Source organism: Wyeomyia smithii, chromosome 2 (genome assembly GCF_029784165.1).
Source record: "Wyeomyia smithii strain HCP4-BCI-WySm-NY-G18 chromosome 2, ASM2978416v1, whole genome shotgun sequence".
NCBI classification, from domain to species: Eukaryota; Metazoa; Arthropoda; class Insecta; order Diptera; family Culicidae; genus Wyeomyia; species Wyeomyia smithii.
In genome coordinates this window covers 229,864,180-229,886,004 of record NC_073695.1, presented here as the reverse complement: position 1 = coordinate 229,886,004, position 21,825 = coordinate 229,864,180, and the positions used below count along the sequence as shown (strand labels likewise).

The 21,825-nt window shown below is 37.8% G+C and overlaps 1 protein-coding gene across 1 annotated transcript in view; it reads left to right on the top strand.

Annotated features, from left to right (window-relative positions):
* Positions 1-21,753, top strand: part of LOC129723721 (tetratricopeptide repeat protein 39B-like) — a 35,822-nt gene extending 14,069 nt beyond the window's left edge. The window contains exons 2-9 of the mRNA XM_055678098.1: positions 874-905; positions 8,721-8,828; positions 8,892-9,233; positions 20,054-20,219; positions 20,288-20,616; positions 20,692-21,198; positions 21,257-21,397; positions 21,545-21,753. Of these exons, the coding sequence (XP_055534073.1) occupies positions 874-905; positions 8,721-8,828; positions 8,892-9,233; positions 20,054-20,219; positions 20,288-20,616; positions 20,692-21,198; positions 21,257-21,397; positions 21,545-21,656 (1,737 nt within the window). The 3' untranslated portion in view covers positions 21,657-21,753. The remainder of the gene's footprint in view (positions 1-873; positions 906-8,720; positions 8,829-8,891; positions 9,234-20,053; positions 20,220-20,287; positions 20,617-20,691; positions 21,199-21,256; positions 21,398-21,544) is intronic.
* The last annotated feature ends 72 nt before the right edge of the window (positions 21,754-21,825 follow it).

Here is a 21,825-nt window from a genome sequence, read left to right as displayed (position 1 = left end):
TGGAAAAAATGAGATTTTCAACCTCAAAGCCGCAAAGTATCAAAAGCAACGCCTTAGTGACAAAAAGCCTACGAATGTGACTCAATACTTAGAGAGTTCGCTAATTGGATTTCCAAGCACGTGCTTGATAGTAACCGGCAAATTACTAACCACCGAATTTAAAAATAAACTAGTCACGTTTCGGGGAGAAGTAAAACGTTTCGTTTTTTTGGCGTTTCTAAAAATAAAACTCACTGCAAACGTGCGCCCGTTTCCGCTGTTTAGTAATCATAATCGTCTCATTTAGTGTCCAACACCTTGTCCAATTCGAATGTAAACAATATAAACAAACACAATCGCTCAAATACGTTCGAGGAGAATGCGGAAATGGACGACACAATCGTGAACGTACCTACATATCGATCATGTCATTATTACTTTACTTGCCACTTAATTTAATTGTGCCGGCTCACGGTTCAGTTATTTATCGCAATCAGCAAAAATGGGACGACCTAATTCGAGGCTAAGCTTAAATTAATGAACTTTCCGGTTGTAACCAAATGTACGTGTTTGTGGGCAGTTTGAGTCTACCATTGGGGCAAACTTTCCCTCATTAGCTACCGGCTACGTAAACAAGGTGGCATCAGTATTGGCGTTGCCTCTCGATGTTATCTCTTATCATTCATTCTGATAACTTCAACCTTGTTTGGGTTTATTTTATTAGGGTGATGGTAATGTTATTATTTTGAATTGTACTAACGAACTTTTCGCTTTAATACCAGATAAATTGATGATATTAAAAACAGTATTAGATAGTGATACAAATACTAAACGATTGGTAATTGATCAACCTTGAGTACAACCTATTGAGATTTTTTTCTTATTTCGTTACAGTTTCAAGATGCGTGTGACATGGAAGGACCAGTGTAAGTAGTAAATCTTATCAATATAAATTGGTTGATGTATAGAATTAGGACCGGCATCGCGTTTACAGTTACAGCTTACAAATTTACGGTTTACAAGCAATTTTCCAATTCATTTGTTGAATAGTTTTTAAAGAACGAGAAACATTTTTTTAATGTGACTATTTTTACTTTGGCCAATGTTAATATTGCATCTGTTTTGCATACCTACTATTTATTTTTCAAGTGATTTATTATTATTATTGTCTCGCGATAAAAAAGATCATCACCTTCATCTTTATGTTAATGCGAAAAAATAGTAAAACATGTTATATATCTGGGCGATACTAGTTAGTTAATCAGTTAAAAACTTTAAGTGCACTTGAAAGAAAAACAACGTTTTAAGTCCGTTTTAAGTCTGTCAAAAAGTCTGGCGTTCATAATTATAGGTGCATACTAGTTTTGAAGCGATAAGTTGATTTTTTTCCTCTGTGTGGACGCATCACTGCGACCAGAGACATTTGATCTATTGTGATATTGCCCAGGTGTTTTCTGTACTCCGCACTCCATATTATTGTCAGTATCACTATTGAAGTAAATGATACGCTTTTCATTTATATCCGTGCTTGTGTGTGAGAATTTACCCTTTTGTATTCAAGCTTACTGCTCTACTTTACCGGGCCAATTTCTATCCTACCAATATCGCAAAATTACAATTTTTCTGAACTGAGGCCACACCTAGCGTTCCTCTCTGGCCAGGTTAATTCTAAGAGGGATTTATTATGTCAAGATGAAGGATAAGACTTCGTTCCTCGTGCCTATATCGCCAATTACAATTCCCGGTAAGAGCGGGGGCCTAGTGTGGTTGGTAACGTCTCCGCCAACCACGCTCGACGCCTGGGTTCGAATCCCACCGCCGACATAGGTGTCGATGGTTGTGAGGTGGCGTGATCCACTCACAACCAACTCAACTGGTCTAGATTCAATCCTAGCCGACACCGGGAGATTTTCTGAGGCGAAAATCTCTGGGATCACGCCTTCCATCGCATGAGGAAGTAAAGCCGTTGGCGCCGGTCCGTTGATAAACGGGTCGTGAGTTAGGGTCCTGGGTGTGGAGTCGCCTCCCTGGGCGTCGGTGATTGGCCACAACAGTGGCGGAACTAGACCGACGGAAAATAAGCGAGAATTAAAAAAAAATACAATTCCCGGTAGAGGATAAATATTCCTGAGATCAGTTTTAATGTAAGAAGAAAATTTACTTAATTCTACAATTTATGGAAAGCTACAATTTTCAATGAGAATTCTACAATTTAAAAAATAAATCGAATTTCTAGATTTCTAGTATTGTTAAAATTCTTATATTGACTCAAGTTTTTGATAATACATGTATTGGAAACAGAGCTTCGAAAGCTCACATTTAATGCTTGGAAAACACCTGAAGTGAAGCTAAGTATGCACTTACTTGCACTTTTTGCAGTGATACTGAATTGAATCTAGTTACCCTTACCTCAAATTTAAAGTTTTACTGATTCGGCTGGTGTTATTTTTTGTCATGCTTTGCCATTCATTCGTTCACGAAAGTAATGAATGTTATCAAACTTGTAGCGCTTATTTAGCTTCGTCAGGCTACAGCAAGCATTGGGAGCTGTACTGGATGTTGCATAATTCTTTAAATTAGTGTCTCTATAGAACCATTTTACAATAAACCAATTACTGGAAGTTATTTCAGCTTCAGGAATTGGAAAATAACTATCAATCAGAATTTTCAACAGACACTTCAGTCAAGCAAGCGCAAAGTAGTTGATATTTGAACGAACGAGAAATTCACACCGCTATCGGCACGGTAAAAAGTTTTCGACAATCGGGAGGATCAGCGTTTCATACAGCTCCAGTTTTGTGCGAGTCTACAGGCTACGGGACTTCAGCTGGCTACGTAGTCTGTAGGACCTATTCGCAGCTGCAACTCGTCGTTTGACTTCACGGCTCACATCGTTGTCACATGTTACGAGAATACTAAAGCATGTGAATTCCTTGACCACTTTAAAGATTATCCCATCTAGGTCCCCCTTAGTACCAACACCACTAGCTGTTCCACGTTTCTTTGCACGTACTGTACCTTCCAAGGTAATGTTGAAAAAATTATATCTCTTGCTATCCGTACGCATGATTTTGATCCCTCCAGCGTAATTCGTACCAGTCTAATCAGGAGCGACCGAGCTCCAGCATTATCTGTCATAGCTCATTTCGTTCGACTAATTCGTACGCCGCCTTGACATTTTCTAACTGATCGCGAGTCTGCAGGTTAGATTCCATTGCAGAGCGTGCCTATCGAGAACCTGGTTGCTCTTCAGCTACAAAAACTTCCACCAAAGGCCTTAACCTTAAGAACAGTAAACGGGAGAGCACTTTGTACACAGAATTTAGCAACATGGTGCCCCTGAAGTTTTTGAAGTCGAGTCGATAGCTTTTCTTATAGATTGGACAAATGAGACCTTTCAACCGCTGCGAAATGAAAATTTTTTCATCCGCTGCAATTCTTAGAATGATCCAGTGGATTGTACTGTGTGGGGCTCGCTTCCTACTCTCAGACCTCCGCCTTTGATCGTCCATTGCTATCAATTCTCATACTGCTTCTGTTTCACTCTTCTCCATTTCCTTCATTCAACAGTGCTTGGATTTGACCTTCCTTAGCAGTGCCTGGAGAGCTTCTAATATAATTATTAGGGTGGCAGCGAAAAGGGTCATGTCAAATTTTTTGTTCATTGCCCCCCAAAAAAAAAATGATCTGTGCAAAATTTCAGCTCAATCGGACATGATTTAGGGGTGCCTCAAAGCGCTCAAAGTTGTGGTTTTTTGACCCTCGAAAAACTATTAAGGAGAAAGCACAGGATATTGGGTAAATGAATTTTTTTTTCGATGCCAAATGTTTTAGAAATGCTCAAAACGTCGAGATCTGCTGTTATCTTGAAAACAAATTTTTGACCGAAAATCGACCTTTTGGAACTTAGCCGTTTTCTGAGCAATTGAAAGCTTGATATAGAATATTTTAAAACGGGCTTCTAAAATGACTCACAGCTCATTCCAAACCAGATGTAAATTATTCTAATGTTCATTAGGTATCTCAAACTCGATTTTAATTAGGGGGGTTTATTTATTTTTTATTAGGGTGGTTTTGAACACAATTAAAATTTAATTTGAAAGGGTTTAATAGAAAAAATGCTCATATTTATTTGCCTGTTTGATATATTATACTTGATATACCACAAGGATGGACTAACTAGTTTTCCGTTAGGGTGGTAGAGACTACGAAAACTTCATTTCATTTATAGTATTTAATAAAAAAAAATTTGAAGAGAAAATTCAAACCTCTTGATCCTCTGTTACACGCACTGTTATGTTTTGTACAAAACTCTTAGTAATTACTCGTTTAATGAATATTGCTAGTAATGGCACGAGTAACGCAACGGTAATGACATAAGTTTCTTACTATGATTGCTTTTTCCTATTCAATAAAAATAAATTTCATTTTAGTTGTTTTTGGAACCACCCTAGTAAAAAAATTAACCACCCTAATGAAAATCACATTTGAGATACCAAATAAACATTGACATAATTTACATTTGGTTTGGAACGTGTTGTGAGTCATTTTAGAAGCTTGTTTTAAAATATTCCATATTAAGCTTTCGGTTGCTCAGAAAACGGTTAAGTCCCAGAAAGTCGATTTTCGATTAATTTTTTTTTTCGAAATAGTACTAGATTTCAACGTTTTATGCATTTCTAAGACATTTGGCATTGAAAAAAAAAATCGATTTTCCCAATTTTCCGTACTCCTCCCATGGTAGTTTTTCTAAGGTCGAAAAATCGCAACTTTGAGCGCTTTGAGGCACCCCTAAATCATGTCTGATTGAGCTGAAATTTCGCACAGATATTTTTTCTGGGACAAAGAATAAAAAGTATATATTGAAATCCGATGATGAAATTTTTTTCATACAAGCATTGTAACCCTAATAATTACGTCAGTGCAGCATTTTTCAAGGCTATGACATGTACTTGAAAGAGCATAACACAGTGCAACAATTTTTTTGCCTTGGCTTCTATGTATGATTTTTTGATAAAGTTTGATGCGAAAATAAATTTCCCCGAGTTTGAACATATTTCAACTTAAGGGGCAATAATGGCGCCATTTTGAATTTTTGAGAAACCGGTAATTTTTTGTGTTTTTTCGACGCCATTTTGTTTTGAGGCCAAATATCAAAATTCTAAGAGTTTACCCACATATTAGCATCTTTTCCCATCTTTTGGAAAAAACAGATCTTAAATCGGACAAAAACTGAGCTCAAAACGGTGATTCTACGAAACCGGTTTTGGCATAGTTTTAGTATATTTCACAAAGCAAAATAATACCGATTATTTCGGAGCATTAATAGTAATTCACTAATATCTTAAAGTGGTAGTCAAATTATATCTTATTTTGAGTAAAAAAGTCTCAGAAATCGAATGGTAGGTGTCTGATATACGTAAAATGTCAGCAAAATGTCGATTTTGCCCCAGTTCCCCTACAATACAAAAATAGGTTTATCTGCTGACATTTTACGTAGATCAGACACCTACCATTCGATTTCTGAGACTTTTTTACTCAAAATAAGATATAATTTGACTACCACTTTAAGATATTAGCGAATGACCATTAATGCTCAGAAATAATCGATATTATTTTGCTTTGTAAAATATACTAAAACTATGCCAAACCCGGTTTCGTAGAATCACCGTTTTGAGCTCAGTTTTTGTCCGATTCAAGATCTGTTTTTCCAAAAGATGGGTAAAAAGATGCTAATATGTGGACAAACTCTTAGAATTTTGGTATTTGGCCTCAAAACAAAATGGCGCCGAAAAAACAAATAAAATTACCGGTTTCTCAAAAATTCAAAATTGCGCCATTGCTGCCCCTTAAGTTGAAATATGTTCAAACTCGGGGAAATTTAATTTTGCATAAAAATACACAAAAAAAATATATATATAGAAGCCAAGGCAGAGAAAAAGTCAATTTTTGTTGCACTGTGTAATTAATGGTTTTAATAAACTGCAGTTGTATTAAGAATCCTCTTCAAATGCACAGTAGTGTGATGTTTACCACAATTCGATGGTACTGTGCATGACCAGTGGTATATACGAAACTATCAAACAAAAAAACTCTGCATGTTCAGCTAACGATGCTGAAGCTGTTAAGGAAAATTCACAACACTTCATTACAGCAAAGAAGAATTTCGAACTTCATGCTCATGTCTGCCACCAGTTAACGTCAGCACGAACAGAATTTTTCCTAGTCGCACATCGGCAATATGTAACACCCAACAGTTGCACTCTTCCAAGCCGCAACTAGCACGATACGTGTTATATTGTTGCGTTTGAGAGCAGTTTTTTTACTGGTTATCAATTGGAAAGACATGACATTATTGTTATACCACAATTTTTGAGCAACTTTCACATTTCGAACAAAGAAAAGTTAAGGATTTTCGAGGTGCTTTTGCAAAATTAAACCGCAACTCAGCTCCTAGGGCAGCGGTTCTCAACCTTTTTTTTGTCCGCGTACCTCTTGGCGATATTTTTTATGTCGATTGTACCCTCTGGCTTAGAATGTTCTCGCAGTGTGAGAGAGAATAGTGATAGGTCATGTTGTGATAGTCTAGTTCAGGTTTCAAATTGAGCTATGGTTTGTTTGATTGCTACAGTAATGTTTTGAGAGCAAGATTGAACTACAAATGAAGTATTATAACGAAAAATTGCTTTGTCCGCCATTACTGGTTTTTCTTTCGCGTGCCTCCCGAAGGCTTTCGAGTACCCCCAGGGGTACGCGTACCCCAGGTTGGGAACCGCTGTTCTAGGATGATGCTATTTTTTTTTCAAATTTTCAAAAAACTGACAGTGTGAACAATACATTCGAAACTACTTCTACCCTAATTTTCAAGAAAAAATAACCAATTGGTATTTTTTTACAGTTTTTTTCGTGTTGCAGTTTGATGTGGAACACGCTTTAGTCTTAATTCCCCGAACGTTGTGTTATCCGAGATGAAGATGTGACCAGTTTTGGTGAAGCTGCCAATGATGATCTCGAATTGGAACTCTGAATGAAGAATAAGGTTACCTCCAGAAACTGTAACTGCAAATTTAATCGTCGGTACAGGCTTGTAAACGGTCAACACTTTCATTGGATTTGCTTCGTTAGTGTGCGTCGCAGCAGGCTTTCGATCATAAATGTAGAACGACCGTCGGCTCTCGCACAAAGAACAGATGGTAAAATGACATTCAAGCATCTAAGAGATGAACTGCACACTTTCATCCGTTTGACGATGTTGTTTTGTTTTATTTTGGTCTACTCAATTTTTTTCTCTTGAAAAATATTATCGTTGTAGTATTTAGTTTCCAAAATCTCCGCACACAACGTTCAATTCACATTTCTCAAAAAATGGCAGAATACATTCAAGGAAAAAACTTCGTGGTGGCAAGTACTCGTTTGACATGTTTACTCAAGAATGTTTTTCGACAGCGGGCCATGTCAACGTTAGAAGCAAAAGAAGACGATTATCACAGTGAATAATTGTTCTATCGTGGCCATTTACAAGCCAGGTCCAGCTTGAGGTTGGCCACGCGATGCCATTTTTCCACAAGGGACCTATTTTCAAAACGTGAAAAAAGTATCTTTCCCTATCAAACTCTCAAATCTCATTTTTCCCCTCAACTCTCTGAATTGATATGAAAATAGTGATATTCGATCCGGTCTTTAGATATCAACCTTCAACCTCCAAGAATGACTTCCCATAATCTCTATAACCATCTCCTTTGTGTACCTAAGACATGCCAAGCTTAATAAAAATCATAAATAAAAATAATTCGAAGCCGAGGGAATTGCCATACAAATATACAAATATTGAGTTTTACACGGATCATTTTGAGTTTTATATCTTTTATTGAAAAATCATTGGTTTTCTCGAGTATTTTAGTTTTAAAATTTCTGAATAATTTGAACAGTCATTTTCAAATAACTTTTTTTTAAAGTTACGCTTGAGAAACAGTCTACCTATTAGCAAACTGAGCATTTTTTTTCTATTCAAATGCTCCACAGAGAGCAGAATTTCAAAAGAAATAATTACACGTAGCTGAATATCATACGCGATGTGAATTATTATGGAATATGAATTCTCGGGGTTTTTCATATAGAGCACCACTCTTAATTGGAATGGAATTTAGCTGATATGTTGTGAGAGTTTCGTTTTCTATAACACATGTCCTCTTTACGACAAACTTTTCAGAAGAGCGTAACAAAAAAAACGAAATTTACAAGCAAGCTCCGAACTATATTCGGAGCATTATAAAAACAATGAAAGGATATAATTGTTCTTAATCTCCACTTCCGTGGAGCTCTAACTAAATTTTCAAATCTAGCGAATTCCGTATAATTTTTCTGAAAATCACAGACACAAACTGCGTTACGTAACTCGAAAACGATAGAAACTCAACCTGAAAATGACATGAGAATGTGGGTTGTTGCATCACCATTAAACGTCATATTCCGTTGATTGCTATGCAAACAACATGCCTTGCGGTTTGCATAACATCGACTTATCAATAATACTCTGCGCATGAAATCCTAGTTTTATATTAATCGTATCCTCTGTTCCTGCTATGACAGCTTTTTTTTCATTTCATTTCACCTGATGGGGTGGCTCGGAACGGAAATTGCCACGGGATTGACATTTCCTGCCGGGGCAGTTATAGGCATTCATTGATTTCCGTTTGTTTCTGTTTTTTATTTTCGTTCCATGTTCGACTTCGCGACGGCAGACCGTCGTGTACGATGGATTTGGATTCAGCCCTGCTGGAAGCCAAACTGGCGGTCAATTTGTTCTTCAACAACAAATTTACCGAGGCGGAAGCACTGATGAAGCCATGGTTCGTACCGAGATGGGTTGCAAGTGTACCATTATATGTAACAACCCGTCATTTTCGTTGCAGGGCCAAATCTAGCATGTACCACTCGGTAGGACACAGCGTGTTCGCCTATCTGGAAGCAATGCTAACGTTCGAGCAGCAGCACATTTCGGCGGCTTCCGATGCGTTGAAGCAGTGCCTGGGTGTGTGCAATCGTTATCGCAAGAAGAACACACTTACCGAAACGATTGGCAAGACGTTCAAACGGATAAACTACGATCAATACACGGACGTGGAGGCACATGCCGAGCTGTGCACCGCGGAAGCCATGCTGCTGAAGGCGATGCTCACCTTCATCGAGGACGAAACGCTCACTAGTTTGATAAAGGGTGGCATGAAAATTCGGAACTGTTTCGCGATGTACAAGTAAGTGGTGACTGATGATGATGATTTGGGTACGGTGTTAAATTTTTATGTTATGATTGTTTCATGGTCGGATTTCCTAAACACAGAAATAATCAATCACATTCGAACGTAAATAAACACTCACACGCCTCAAATCACATTAAAACAAATGAAAAATTAATCAATTAAAGCCAAATTAGTACCTACGTTCACACTTCATTAATTCTCTTCTTTAATTCACTTAAACTATTCCAAACACACTGCGCTAGCGATTATTAACGGAATAAAAAGTGAAATCTATGTTGAGGGCGAAAACACACAGGGTGATACAACACTGAACAAACGACTTGGAAAGAAAAATTATTCAAAATATACCGCATGATAAAGATGCATAAAGTACGTAACAAGCGAAAAGTTTATTGTGAAATTTACACCAATATGAAATTATTAATGTTTGTAGATGACAAATGATTTTATTAAAAATATGTCATCATCCCGGAGATCTTTTTTTTTACTTTTTTTCAAAATTTGCTTCAATGTGGAGTGTTTGCTTCCAAATACCTGTTTCTAACTACTGAAAATATTTATCACAGCAAATTTATACACTTGTATAAATCCTGCGATGTACAGCCTAAAATTCATGATTTCTTGTTAAATTAAATTAAATTGTTAAATTGTTAACCAGGTAATAATTTCGCTCAATCGTACTTTCCACCTTGAGAATGTAGAGAATATTTATCAACAGACCCAACAAAAGATTCGAAAAAATGGCGATCCTGCTTTTTACTAACTTTTAACAATATTTCAAGCAAATCTGTCAACCCATCCTAGCCGACACTGGGAAATTTTCTGAAGAGAAAAATCTCTGGATTCACGCCTTTCATGAAGAAGTAGGTTTCACTATTCAACGGGTCGTTAGATAGGACCCTGAGTGGAGTCAACTCCGCGGGTAGACAGTAAATAATAAGAAATAGATGTCAAAAAAGGCAGCAAGTATCATATTTGCTAGGAATATCACAATTTAAGTGACATCACCAGTAGGGTGGTTTACCGGTAAAACAAAAACCGGTAAAACCGGTAAAACCGGTAAAACCGATATTTTTTTCAATACCGAAATACCGGTATTAGAGAGGCGAAAAAATCGGTATTTTCGGTATTTTTCTTTAAATTGAAAAAAAAAAAACTTGTCACAATATTCATGAATCATTGTTAGGCTAATGAATGCTACTCACTTAGGCAGGCTTTACAAATCACATGACGATGTATATGTATAATTAATACATTTATACAAAAGCAACATTAAATAGTAATTTACCCTTAACTATTTATCAATTTTTGTTATCTTTTTGTTTGTTCTGCTCGGATTCAGACGATGTGTTTGTTTGTATCGATAATATGTCAAAAAACTTTATATCAATAAAGCAAAACATTTTTTTTTAAGTAGTACAGCTAATCTTTTTACACTCTTATACTCACAGTGGCAACGCGTGGGTTTTGAACCTGCCAGTTTAACTACAAATTATGAAAATCATCGTTCGAGGCAGTAATCACAATCATGTCAGCGAAAATTCATTATTCATTTGTGCTACTTGAGAGTAAAACTTTAAAAAATAATAAATAAATATAAATTCCGATTAGGAATTCATTTCTTGTTGATATAAAGTGTTTACAGGATGAAATAATCAACCAATAAAGAATTTCATCCTAAAAATTACTGCTCCTTGAAAAAGTGAAATTTGAATAGTTCAAACCTTCGTCACCCGTACCGCAGCGGTCTTTTATTAGCAACTAACTGAATGTACCCGGCCTCACTCGTGTAAAAGTTTCTGCTTTTTCCATAATTTTCTATATTTTTATATATGTTTTACCAACCTCTCATTTCAAACATTTATTTCTATTTCAGTTACAAACTTGTTCATATGCCACAATTTTCGATTCTCCATCAAGAGCTAAAGTTAATAAAATAATTATAATAATAAATAATTTGAATGAACTGTTTAAAGAGGATCGAACAGAATGAAGAAGTATTTATATCCTATTCATTCGAATTCGTAAAATGTAAATTCTGGTCTGATCGTGATTTCTTTTTTTTTTACTTCATTCATATACTCTTCTCAACAGTTTCAAATATTGTTTTTTACGAATTTTTTTTTTCCTGTATGGACTTCCTCACTGCGACCAGAATCGTAGATCTATTGTGAGATATGCCCGGGTGTCTGCTGTATCCCGCACTTCTGTTAATAGCAATGCCGCTATTGAGAAGTGGCATGCTTATTATTATTGTTCATCAGTGCTTGTGTGTTATATGATACTCTTCCTTACACGCTTACTATTCTACTATACCGATACTCGTTCCTCTTGCCAAATATCACCAATTATAATTCCCTGGAGAAGTTTCGTCGTGCGTCCTTCTGGCCAGTTTTATCGATAAGAGGGACTTATTTTGTTAAGAGGAAGTCACGCAAAGGTATTGTAGATTTAAGCGTAAAGGAAGGGTAACTGGTGGGGAGCCTGAGAATAAACCCATGCTTAAGTCCTTTTTTGACATCGGATGGCCTGGTTCTACTAAGATTCGAACCCACGACCATCCGCTTGACAAAGCGGACTCTGTAACCTTGCGGCTACGCAGCTCCCCATTTACGAATTTTAAAGTTATTCACTACTTGAAACTAAGTTTTGCGATGTGAAAAAAAATTAAGTAAAAATCTATGTTTTTTGTTATAACATTAGTTTCTAAATTATGTTCCTCGCAATCATATCACTAGATTCATTCATTGGAGTTCTTCAAACACTGTTATCCAGTGTTGTATCTGGATCGTATACCACAAGAGATCAAAACAATGGTCGCAGATTTCTTAATCTTACAAAAAATCTGGATCGTAATGAAGCATAGGTACTCATAAATGCATAAACATAAGCATGCAGCGACACGTCCATACATAGATGCAACCTAAAACGCTAAGCAAAAGATAAATTTCGAATCCAAATTTTATTCTTCGGCAGTGGCTTACTTGGACAGGTTTTTGCATAAGACTGCGGCAGAAATCCGGCCGAAGACAACCACTACCGGAGACGTTTGACACCCTATATCTTTAATTATTTTTAAGTTTCATTTTAAATACCTAGTACAGAGAGAATGACATGCGTTTTTTTTTTCGCGGACACTCATCATTACTTCCCCGAACTATGATTTTAAGAATTTTGTAGTTGAAAAAGTAGGTTTAAAGACCACGAGTCACCTCTGGTTTGTATTAATCCGAAAAAAATAAAAATACCGGTTTTACCGGTTTTTATTTTTATGAATACCGAATTACTGGTTTTTCGAAAAGTCGGTAATACCGACCACCCTAATCACCAGGTTAAGATCCGCAAAGCAACCTTGCATAGGAAAAAGCTACTAAATGATACCTTTTTAATTTTTTTTATTTGTTTATTTGATCGGCCACTAGCACATTCCAAGGCTATCGGGCCGGATACCTTTTGCGAATTTAAAGATATTTTGAAGAAATGCGAAAATTCAAAATTGCCATCGAAGCATTGAAACAGATTAGCAGACTAATACACGTATGTACAATCGAAGTTGTGTCTGGCAAGAAAAAAATGGTACAATTCGGCAATAGAAGGTTTTCAGAAAACTGTTTGGAATTTGAAGTGTCGTATTTCACAGAGGGCGACATAAACGACTATGAACAGTCGGTAGTCTCCAAAGAACTTCGGTTTTCCACGGTAAGAATAGTTGCTAGAAGAATAGAGAATCTTCTCATAAACGAACTAAATATTCAAGATACTTCTAGTTTCGTATAGTACAATCATAAGAACGCGTTTTGTAGAAGCAGATTACTCATTCAACAAATTTTGAACAAACAAAAAACTTGCCGGAATTCAGGGAGATAAGAGCAGAGCTAAAAGGAGTTTTGTATACAGAGAATCGTCCGAATTCCCAGTAAATGTTAGCCTTAACGAGCTGTTTAAGCCGTCATGCTCAAATACATTTCAAACGTAGGGGATTCCATAAGGAATCTACGAACTACATATTCACAAAAGCTTCCCTTTTTGCCCTCGCCACTGAGATACAGGAAAATCACTGTCATGAAAACATACTTGAGAACCCACGTATACAAATTCTCACGATGATTGTGTTAGGTGTTTAAGAGTTTGCAAATAAAAAAGTTGCCACTTTGAAAACTTCTTCCTTGCCACGCTAATGAAACCTCTAGGTAATAGTCAAGACACGCAGACATTCGCATTAATAGATACAGATTTGTACGGGCCCCTCTCCAGAGGGGTCCCGTGGGGTATCGAACCATCATTAAAACATTTTTTTTATCTAAAAACCCTCACTTGTCAAATTTGGCACCGATTGCTTAAAAAGTTAAGAAAAATGCAAAAAGAAATGCAGAAATTTGTGTTTCATTTGTATGGAAGCCTTCCTTCAAGAAGGGGGAGGGATCTTTCCCGGCCTCCTACATACGAATATTCATGCCGATCGGTTCAGTATTGTTCAAGACAGCAGACAGACAGAAATCCATTTTCATATGTTTAGATTAACAGAAAAATAACTGTTGAGGCTTGCCAATTTACTGGCTAGGAGTCAAAGGATTTTCTTTTGTGTACGGAGACACGGCAAACGGGGCCTTCTACGGATTACGTAACCAGCTGAGGTCCCGTAGTCTGCAAACCCGTAATAAACTTACACTCTACAAAACACAAATTCTTCCCGTGGCCCTCTACGGCCATGAAACATGGACATTGAAAGAGGCCGATCGGTGAACTCTTGGTGTTTTTAGGGTAGAATATTGCGTTTAATCCTGGGTGACAAACTAGAAAATGGAGTTTGGCGCCGGCGCATGAACCATGGAGTGTACCAGGTGTACAAACCGGCAGATATAGTTAAACGGATAAAACACGGCAGGTTGCAGTGGGCTGGGCATGTAACTAGAATGCCGGAAGAACGACCAGCGAAGACTATATTTAGCAGAAATCCCGATAGAGGCCGTCGACTTCGAGGTAGGCCCCGCACTCGTTGGAAGTGTACTGTCGACGAGGATGCACGCGAAATAGGTGTTAGGCGAGATTGGAGATTAGCAGCCCAAGACCGAGTAACATGGCGACGTATTTTGGATTCGGCATTGGATCGATAATCGGTCTGTCGCCTTAAAAGTAAAGTAGAGTAAGAAGTACGGGAACACGGCCAAGAAAGTCAGTCAGTCCGGCCCCTTACATCAGCGTTTAAGAGCAAAAGAAACGTACAGGCCTTGTAGAATGTAAAAAAATGATCCGTCTTTCGGTTTAATTCGGTACTTCCACAAATTACCAGTGCTGGCCTATTGCCTATTTATCGATCTTCGTGTTACAACGCGATCGTGTATCGAGAGGTTTTTTTCTTGCTCTCGCTATTTTATCAGTGGATGAATTTTAGAACTACTGGGGTATATCTGCTTCAAGCAGTATCGAAAGTCTTCAAGAAAATTTTTCATCACTTGTTATATTCAGCTGTTTGTAACGTAATCTGTGACTATTTACATGGACTCGTGAAGAAACGATCGACAGTCTCAAACCTAATGCGCTTTGTGACTAATGTTTTGAAACGTATTAAAAGACATCAGCAAGAGATACATCGATTTTTCCAAAGTATTTGACAAAATTCTGCACATGTTAGCTGTAGAGAAAATGAAAGGAAATTGGCCTGCCCGACTGGATAATCAATTGGCTATTATCGTATCTGACGGGTCGCACAGCCTCCCTTAATGTTCTAGGAAGCCATTCTTACTGTTTTCCCATACCTTCTGGAGTATCTTAAGGTAGCATATTGTGACCGCTTATTTTGGTACTCTATGTGAATGGCATCTACGACTCTATCGCCTCCGAAAAAATATTATATGCCGATGATCTTAAAATCTTTCGCACCGCAATGCCCTGCAGCGTGATGTAGACAGCGTATTGCGTTGATGCCTTGTGAACGGCATGGAAGTGAACACAGAAAAATGTAACAACATCTCGTTTAGTAGGCTTCGCAGTCCACAGCATTTCACGTACAGAATAAATGAAAGAGATTTGAACCGTTGTGACGATGTAAAGGATATTGGAGTTTTGATTGGCAGTAAGCTGCGATTTGACGAGCATATTACCACCATCTCTTGGATTCATTCGACGGAACACCTCGGATTTCGAAGGCATCTACGCCTTGAAAACACTTTACTGTTTTTTAGTTCGCAGCATCTTGGAATTTGCAGCTCCTGTTTTCGCATCGTACAACACTGGAAAACATCCAACGTTCTTTTGTCCGGTACGCTCGGTGTCGACTTCCATGGAAGAATCTCTTACACCTCCCAGCTTATGAGAATCGTTGTCAGCTGGTGAAACTAAGTACACTAGCCGAACGTAGAGTGTTATTTCAAAGATTACTTGTGTATGATCTTCTGATGGACACAGTTGACTGTAGTTACCTTCCTGAACCATCAACATCCAATTAAATATCGAACGTTTCTCCGTACTCCAATCCACCGCACCACGTATGGTCAGAACTATCCGTTAGATTACAGTTGTAGGCTCTTCAATAAAGTTAGCCACGAATTTAATTTTAATATAAGCAAAACTAGATTTGGAAATGTCATGGTTTAATTTAAAATAAACTTAAACTTGACCATTCCTGCGAATTTTGGTGCCCCTAGCAAAGATAATTTTTTCGGAGACTTAAATGAGTTTTCCCGTAAGCAAACCTAAGCTACGAACCTAGCAAATATGATCAGTGTTGTAGTCTGCGTCAATTGACCTGCTCGTTTCTAGTACCATTGCCCTTTTTTCAAAATGATGTTTGCATTATTGAAATAGAGGTAAGATCATCGACACGTAACACAGAAATTCTGGAGAGACTCTCCAAAAACGAGCAAACAAATTCTTCCAAAGCGTTACGTTTTTTTTATAGGGGGATTGGTGGTGGCGTTACGTTTGGTTACATATGGGGGGTGGGGGTCCAAAAACTGGGTTTTTTGCATTACGTAATTTATGGATGTCTCCTTACCTCCTTCGCGGGGGAAGTAAAATATGAAGTGCCCTGCCAGTCGTTGCCATCCAGGTCTCGTTGTAACTGACCTGACCATGTTATTCAACCGCTGCCGCTGCGTCATTGCTAGCAGCTCCGAGACCAGTGCACGGGACTGCCGCTTCCTGACATGTATGCCCATGTTCGCCTGGTACTTTTTCAATGTTTGGCCTGTTGCACCGACCTCCCGGTTAAGCGCACACAGCGATGTAGTCACTTCCTTTTCAGCATCTCTTGGAGCTTTTTTGGGGGGTCGTTGGCCGCCTGGAACCGGGCTTTCTTTCGGTTTTTGTCCAATAGCGCTAAGATATTGTAGATGCCAGAACGGGCGTATCCGGCGCCCACAAAGTGCCGCACGATGTCCGTTTCTGACGCGGTGGTGTACCGTTCTTTTAACGCGCACGCTTCTAAATGGAGTAGCTTCACTGTTTTCGTCATCACGGTTAGAGTTTGACTGATAGAACTGTCAATTTTTTTCTGCTGACTCATGGGTTACTCTGATTGATGCTACATGCTACCCATGAAAACTCGACATTTTTTCATTGCAAACGGTGGTACTAATCCGTTTTCTTTTTTTTACCTAAATCCTGATATTTATTATTCATCGATTACACTACACAATAGTCGGAAAATAAAAGTTTACGGCCAAAATTGGTTTGTTGGTGCCAAAAGAAAATTATTGATATAAAATATAACTGACAAAACCTATTCATAAACCACAATCAAAATAACTTTAGTGTTCAGTTTCGTGTACACAAATGAATAATTACACTAATTTTGATAACTCACCCGAAAATTCAAAGCTCATAGAAAAATGAAATTTTTTTATCACTTTTTTCTAGAAAAACGCAAATTTTTCGCTTTAAATATAGGTTCTTGAAAGGCACAAGTAGGGTCCTCAGGCACAATATCAGGAACTATGTTTACACGTGCTTATTGATGTTTTGAAGTTTCAAATTACGAAAACTCTACATATTTTCTAAGGAGTTGATTTGGTAGCTAATATAATAAGCTCTATATTGTATGGAAACAGACCATGACAGATTAGCAGGATTCAATATGATCCCACATATTCCGAAAAACTATTTTGTTTCATTTCTGAAACAAAATTCTCTTTCATCTGAAAGAGGTAACGTTGGAGGCGTTTTCCAACATGAACCGTTTTGTGTATCAACACAGTAAGGCGGCATCCATTAAGTACGTCACGCAAATTTTGATTAAATTTTATTCCCTCCCCTCCCCTTTGCACATTTTGTCACGCATTGACGACCCCCCAGGAGAAGTACGTCACGTCACAGCAACTTCCCTCCCCTACAAAAAAAAAATAAACCGTGAGTGTCCTGCCCCAAAGTGCCTGTCAGTAGGTCTTGAGGTTTAACAAGTTCGTTGTGAGTTGAAATCCTGACTCGAGAGAAACTGTTAGTGTCAGTAGGATCGTAGCCCCGTAATGTAGTAATTTGTTAGCCTTAGGTTAAAATTGTGTCATAGCTAGTTGATAGTAATTTTTGAATGTGGCATCTGTTACATAGTAGGACGAGGAACGGCTTAAGCAGTAGCGCCTATTTTAATCAGTCGCAGAAAACAGGCCTCAAACTCAAAACTTCTGATTTTTGGTCAATATCGACAATTCCAATGATGGAAACGAAAACTTTGATTGTCTAGATGTCTTACGAATATAAGAAATACCGTTAATCACAAAGAAATCTGTAAACAATTGCAAAAACAAATCGACCTATATTGCAGCCATTCAGGAGCCACTTCGGGTGCTGCGAAAAAACGCCTGCAAAACAGATGGAAACTGCTTAAAATAGGTTCGGGGTGATTGGAATAGTGTCTCTCGATTGGTAACTTTAATTGATTATTGTAAAGTTTGCTGACTTTGTTTTACAATCTGAAAACAAGTTCTGACAGAGAAAAAGTTAGAGAACAGAATGATATACTTCTGTTTGAATTTTACCCAACACATTTCGAGTATTTCGTCCCAACACACAGGCGCTTCCTAAAGCTGCTTAGAATATGTTCCCTACCTTATATTAAAACGTTATTAGACTTAGTCTAAGAAATGTGAATGTTCAATCAAAAGATGGTGGGGTTTTTAAGCGCATTTGAGCGTTTCGTAGGGAACTACTCAAATGGACTTTTCCCCACTCAACCCGTTTTAGTAAGACCTAATAAATAACAAATTATAGTTGCATATAAAATTCGTCTTGTACGTTAACACAGTTGACTGCGAAGTTTGTATCAAGTCAATCCAGTCAACTTTTTATTTTTAAATATTTTTAATGTGACGTCACGCAGCTTCATATTCCTCTCTCTCCCCTATGTCACAAATCGTCACGATTTAATTAACCCCCTCTCCCTTCTATATGCGTGACGTACTTTATGGATGTCGCCAAAGAGAACTTTACGTCGAATCGCATATAAAGAATTGCCTCCATCGCTTACGATAGAAAATCCCATAATATTCCACGCAAATTTAAACGATTATTGCCCATAAGTTTCAAACGAAATCGTGGTTTACGTCAGAAGCAACTGAAATTCAAATGAGAAAGTATTTTATGTGATGTGTAATATTCAGATTTTTTTAATGTGAAGATTTCATTTGCACCGAATAATTGGGCTGGGAAAAAGTTTTTTTGTGAAAAGTATTGAATTTTCAGTTTACAGAACAGTGGTTTTAACTTGAGCTTGTCTAGGGTAAGTCACATTAAGTCAAGAATAATTTGGTTTTTATTTTTCTCATCTTATCATCATGTTTCGTTAAATATTCGGCCGTCTGTTCAGCCGAATATTCGGCCGAACGGACGGCCGAATATTCAACAGAACATGATGATTAAATGAGAAAAATTAAAAACCAAATTACTCATGAATTAAAATGGATTACCCTAGACAAGGTCTAGTCTAAATCATTATTCGATAATCCGAATATTCAGTAATTTTCGAAAATAACTCTTTCCCAGCCCTACTATTCAGTGCATCTCTAGAAATTATGAAAGTATAGTTAAAAAACTACAAAATTATGTTGTTCAAAACTTTTTAAATGTGAAATTCGCATTTTGGTAATTTTGGCCGCTTCTTTATATTTGTCTTATGTGCACTGTCATTGTTGTTAATAATAGTCATTGATAATTTATTAATAAAAATGTGCATTATCAATGATTTAAAAATGATGAAAATTTTACACTACAATAAGATTATCTTTCCAGGGTTAATAGGTAAAAAATGCTATATGGTTTTGTCTAGCAGTTGGTTTATTTTTTAAACTTCAAACCAACCAACGAATTTTATCGAAAGAATAGAAATAAAATGCACACTATCATAAGTAAAGTGAGCTAATATACTTTTGGCGTTAAAATCATGCCCGAAATAGGCCAGGATATTAGGTTTGGTTCCCATTAATCTGTTTTTGGTCTCCTTTAGTGTGATTTGTGGTGTGTGTGTCACGCGATTAGTATTCGTTGTTTCTTGAGAATCCTCGAAGGTCATTTGAGCATGTCCAGATATAGTTTTGGTTCATTATTTATGTGTTTTTATTCTAGAAATAGTAGCTATAGGCTATAACATTGATTCACTATGGTTCACATTCGTTTTAAATATGTTTATTCAATTAACCTCAAATAATAAGATAAATCCATGAGTAAACTCAAAAATTTGTCCCACGATTTTTCGCTAATTTGGCTCAGAGATGTTATTATCTATGTTATTTTTAGAAAACGCTCAAAGGGACACCGTGATTTGAACATTCATTGATATTACCTAAGTACTTAATGTTATTTTTAACTTATTTTTATTCCAACAGAGAATGCAACAATATACTCGTACAACGAAACTGGAAGTCGGAGAGTTCGAAGGTCCATTTTGAGAGTGGAGTTCGCATGGGTCTGGGCACATTCAATTTGATGATCTCACTGCTGCCCGGGAGGGTTATAAAGCTGCTCGAGTTTATCGGGTTTTCGGGAAATAAGGTTCGCTTTCACTCGATGTTGTGCAACTGTAGGAAACAATTGTGATTGTTGTTACTTTTTCTTTCCAGCAAGCGGGAATGCAGGATTTAGTGGCGGGCTCTCAAAGCCAGGGAATCCGTCAGGTGCTCTGCGTGATGACACTGTTAGGGTATAATCTTATTGTTTGCTATGTACTTAGCCACAGGGAGGGCGATCTGAAGCACTGTGATGAGCTGCTGTCGAAGCAGTTGAAGTTGTATCCCGATGGCGTTTGGTTTCTGTTTTTCAAAGGCCGTCTCGAGTTCATGAAGGGTAATTTGAACGATGCGCTGACATGGTACAAAAAATCCTGGAAGTCACAAAACGTCTGGCCGCAGTTCCATCACCTGTGCTTCTGGGAATTGCTTTGGGTGAATTGGTAAATGTTTTGCCCTTTCAATTTGCTGAATCATTGCGTAAGTGAATCGTGTTTTTGTTTGTTTGTCATTTATAGCCTGCGGTTAGACTGGCGTGAGTCACTGCTCTTTGCTACGTACTTAGTCGAGAACAGCAAGTGGTCCCGAACGATTTACACATATCAGAAGGCATCCATCATGTGCATGCTGAAGCGATCCGAGCTCACCTCGACTGATCTGCGAACACTGGACGGACTGATGAGAGAGGTCCCGAAGTACAAGCAGCGAATCGCCGGCAAGTCGCTTCCGATGGAGAAGTTCGCCTGTAAAAAGATTGAACGGTTTTTCGCACAGCAATCTTTCCTGTACGTGCCGGCACTAGAGTTGATGTACGTGTGGAACCTTTTCAAGATACTCGGCAAACATTTCCACTTGGCCGACGGGGTTTACCGGATAGTAGAGGAAAACCTAAGTGAGCTAGACGAACGGCAGCAGAAGCGAATCCAGAGTCCCCTGACGCCGTATGACGTAGATAATAGAGCGCTGTTGTTGCTGCTTAAGGGTGCCTGCCTGCGGCAAATGGACAGTCCACTACAGGCTCTCAAGTACTGCTTCTCGGTATAACTATGTAAGATGATTTTCAAAAAAACGTTGTTTTTTTAGGTGTCTGGAGTCCGTAGTGGGAATGTACAAAGATCTCAAGGAAGACTTCTATTTGGTACCATATGCTATCGTGGAAATTGCTCTCATATACGTTGATCAAGGAAACAAGGAACGTGCTATCATCGAGCTGGAGGATGCCAAGTATGTTTTACTAGAGGGATTTCATGCCAATTATTCTAAACTCACATACTTTTGCTGCTGAAATTAGAGAGGGTATTGGCGTGAAAGCCCTCAATAGTGGTTATTACTAAGACGCTTAACTTAACGGCGTTTTTTTTTTGTTTGCAGAAAAAACTACAGCGGATACTCGCTTGAATCGCGGCTCCATTTTCGCATCCACACGGCGTTGATTGAATTGAAAGGCAAAAGTTACGAAAACATTCCAACTGGCAACGATTAAAGCTCTCAGCGATAGAAATTATAGAAAACAAATGAAATCTAGTCTAAGTTACATTTTGTTGTTAGAGAATAAACCTTTAAGAATTATTGACCACCGATCGGATTTTTTTTTAATTCTCATTTTCATTATTATAAAACCAATCCTTGGTACGATTCTCTAAAATGTAACG